We start from the raw sequence: 3,707 nt of genomic DNA, 5'->3' as shown, positions 1-3,707 counted from the left end.
GTTCATTACAGCTGATGCTGGTAGAGCTACATACGTACAGCTGGTGCTGTGGACAAGATTGCCAAAGACTAGCAATCAGATTTATCATTTGAAGCGTTGTTCTTCTTCAAGACAGGTTATATTCTCTTACTTAAGAAATAAGTTCGATAAGGCATATTGGCTCTATAAAACCTTAATTAAACCTTTGTGATTGTACCTTCAGGGAAAAGAAAACTTATCCAAAAATATCTTTTAAAAATTTAACACAATCATAAAATAGATGAAATGTGATGAAAACAGTATAAATCACAAGGAGTTCATTGATAATACACCAGAACTTGACATCATCCCTTTACAGATTAATACAATCTGATTCATCAGTGTGTTATTAGAGGTCTGATGTCCAGAAAATATAGATGATTCTTTCCTCTACTCCCAACTCACCAGATGACACCATTAACGAATGTTCAAACTCATGAAGCACTGTTGTCCAAGCACTGGAAACACTCCAAGACTCATAGCATGACCATCTTCTGAAGAACCAGAGATATCCAAACTCTGAATAAAATAATTTTGTATTGCACACATCTGTGTTTATAGAGACTTTCTGCTTAAGAAGCAGATGAACTATGAGACAGGCAAATCAAACACAGGTGACAGAATTTCTCCTTTTGGGACTTTCTGATGACCCCCACACCCAGACGCTGCTATTCATCTTATTTCTGGGCATCTATCTGGTGACTGTACTTGGAAACCTACTTCTCATGTTCCTTGTTTGGGCTGACTCTCGGCTTCACACTCCCATGTATTTTTTTCTGTGCAACTTGTCCCTGGCTGACCTCTGCTTTTCTACCAACATTGTTCCACAGGCCCTCACCCATCTCCTTTCAAGGAAAAAGAGCATTTCATTCAGACGCTGTGCAGCTCAGCTTCTGCTGTTTCTCATTTTTGGGTGTACACAATGTGCCCTTTTGGCTGTGATGTCCTATGACCGTTATGTGGCTATCTGCAACCCTCTGCATTACTCTAGCATCATGACATGGAGGCTGTGTATCCAGCTGGCTACAGTGTCATGGACTAGTGGCATTTTAGTGTCTGTGGTGGATACCACGTTCACATTAAGACTTCCCTATCGAGGTAGCAACAGTATTCCTCACTTCTTTTGTGAGGCTCCTGCACTTTTGACTCTGGCATCTACAGACACTCAAACTTCAGAGATGGTCATTTTCCTCATGGGAGTTGTGATTCTCCTTATACCTGTCTCCCTAATTCTGGTGTCCTATGGCCATATCATAGTGACTGTTGTCAAGATGAAATCAGCTGCAGGGAGGTTCAAGGCATTTTCTACCTGTGGTTCCCACCTTATTGTTGTCATCCTTTTTTATGGGTCAGGGATTATTACCTATATGACTCCGAAGTCTTCCAAAGAACAGGAGAAACTGGTGTCTGTTTTCTATGCAATGGTGACACCTATGCTTAACCCCCTCATCTACAGTCTGAGGAACAAAGATGTAAAGGGAGCTCTGTGGAAAGTAGCCCTGAAGAACTTCTCAAGCAGGCCTATAATCATCCAGTGACTCGGAGACACTTGACTTCCTACATAGAACACATATCGTCTTGTGTATGAATGTAAGGTATGGTAAGATGCTCATCATCAGGCTTTATCCATTACACCTCACTCATTATCCCATACTTCTTCCGTTGAAGGAGATGGGTCATAATAGATGAAGCAATAGTAGGGGAGATATACTTCCTTCTGGTTTATTCTTTGACAGTATAGGTATTCTGAGCTTCTGCTTTCACTTTATGAATATACAATGTTACCTCCTGTCAGCGATGCTGTATGATTGTTATGTGGCAATATTTAACTCTCTGCATTACCCAGAAGCCTTTTCTAAGAAGGTCTTTTAAAAGACCCGTCTAAGTTCTTACAATCTTCTAAGACAGAAATATATCTATTAAACTATGGCATATGTTGTTGTCAGTCTCAGATTCTCACAGGTTTTCTTTTGTGATTTCTGAAATTCTTTTCATTATCAAATAAAAATTTGACAATATTACATCATATCTCGCTGTGATATACGTACAGTTGTGTATGCATATATATGTCTGAAGTGGGTAGTGATGAAAACCAGAACATGGAGTAGGAATAAATTAGGCTATCTGGACAGTTCACACTCTTTTTTTCCATCTTTATTAACTTGAGTATTTCTTATTTACATTTCAAGCGTTATTCTCTTTCCCACCTTCTAGGCCAACATCCCCCTAATCCATCCCCCTCTCTATCTGTATGGGTGTTCCTCTCCCCATCCTCCACCCATTACAGACCTCCCTCCAACAATCTAGTTCACTGGGGGTCCAGTCTTGGCAGGACCACGGGCTTCCCCTTCCACTGGTTTTGCTACTAGTCTGTTCATTGCTACCTATGAATTTGAAGCCCAGGGTCAGTCCATGTATAGTCTTTGGATAGTGGCTTAGTCCCTGGAATCTCTGGTTGGTTGGCATTGTTGTACATATGGGGTCTCACGACCCTTCAGCTCTTTCAGTCCTTTCTCTGATTCGTTCAATGGGGGTCCCATTCTCAGTTCAGTGGTTTGCTGCTGGCATTCGCCTCTGTATTTGCCATATTTTGGCTGCATCTCTCAGGAGAGATCTACATCCGGTTCCTGTCAGCCTGCACTTCTTTGCTTCATCCATCTTATCTAGTTTGGTGGCTGTATATGTATGGGCCACATGAGGGGCAGGATATGAATGGATATTCCTTCAGTCTGTTCTAACCTTTGCCTCCCTATCTCCTCCTAAGGATATTCCTGTTACCCTTTTAAAGAAGGAGTGAAGTATCCACATTTTGGTCATCCTTCTTGAATTTCATATGGTCTGTGCATCTTGGGTAATTCGAGCATTTGGGCTAATATCCATTTATCTATGAGTGCATACCAAGTGTGTTTTTCTGTGATTGGGTTACCTCAGGATGATACTTTCTCGTTTCATCCGTTTGCCTACGAATTTCATAAAGTCATTGTTTTTGATAGCTGAGTAGTACTCCACTGTGTAGATGTAGTAGTACTCCACATTTTATGTATCCATTCTTCTGTTGAAGGGCATCTGGGAACTTTCCAGCTTCTGGCTGTGACTATTCTGGCTTCTGACTATTATAATTAATACTGCTATGAACATAGTGGAGCATGTGTCTTTGTTGTATGTTGGAGCATCTTTTGCGTATATGCCCAAGAGCTGGGTCCTCAGGTAGTACAATGTCCAATTTTCTGAAGAACCTCCAGATGGATTTCTGGAATGGTTGTATCAGTCTGCAATCCCACCAACATTGGAGGAGTGTTCCTCTTTCTCCACATCCTCACCAGCATCTGCTGTTGTCAGAGTTTTTGATCTTAGCCATTCTGAAAGGTATGAGGTGGAATCTCAGGGTCGTTTTTTCTTTTTTTTCATTTCCCTTATGACTAAAGATGTTAAACATTTCTTTAGGTGCTTCTCAGCCATTCAATATTCCTAAGCTGTGAATTCTTTGTTGAGCTTCGAACCCCATTTTTTAATAGGGTTCTTTGTTTCTCTGCAGTCTAACTTTGTGAATTCTTTATATATTTTGGATATTAGCTCTCTATCAGTTGTAGGATTGGTAAAGATCTTTTCCAAATCTGTTGGTTGCTGTTTTGTCCTAACAACAGTGTCCTTTGCCTTGCAGAAGCTTTATAGCTTTATGAGATACCATT

The 3,707-nt window shown here is 40.7% G+C and overlaps 1 protein-coding gene across 1 annotated transcript; it reads left to right on the top strand.

Annotated features, from left to right (window-relative positions):
- The first annotated feature begins 608 nt into the window (after window positions 1-608).
- Or2d2 (olfactory receptor family 2 subfamily D member 2) lies at window positions 609-1,556 on the top strand. Its single transcript, NM_001000207.1, has one exon. It carries the CDS (start codon window positions 609-611, stop codon window positions 1,554-1,556), a length of 948 nt encoding a protein of 315 aa, NP_001000207.1.
- Window positions 1,557-3,707: the final 2,151 nt, after the last annotated feature.

This window comes from Rattus norvegicus, chromosome 1, assembly GCF_036323735.1.
Source record: "Rattus norvegicus strain BN/NHsdMcwi chromosome 1, GRCr8, whole genome shotgun sequence".
Taxonomy (NCBI): Eukaryota; Metazoa; Chordata; class Mammalia; order Rodentia; family Muridae; genus Rattus; species Rattus norvegicus.
This window is presented reverse-complemented; position numbering and strand designations above follow the sequence as displayed.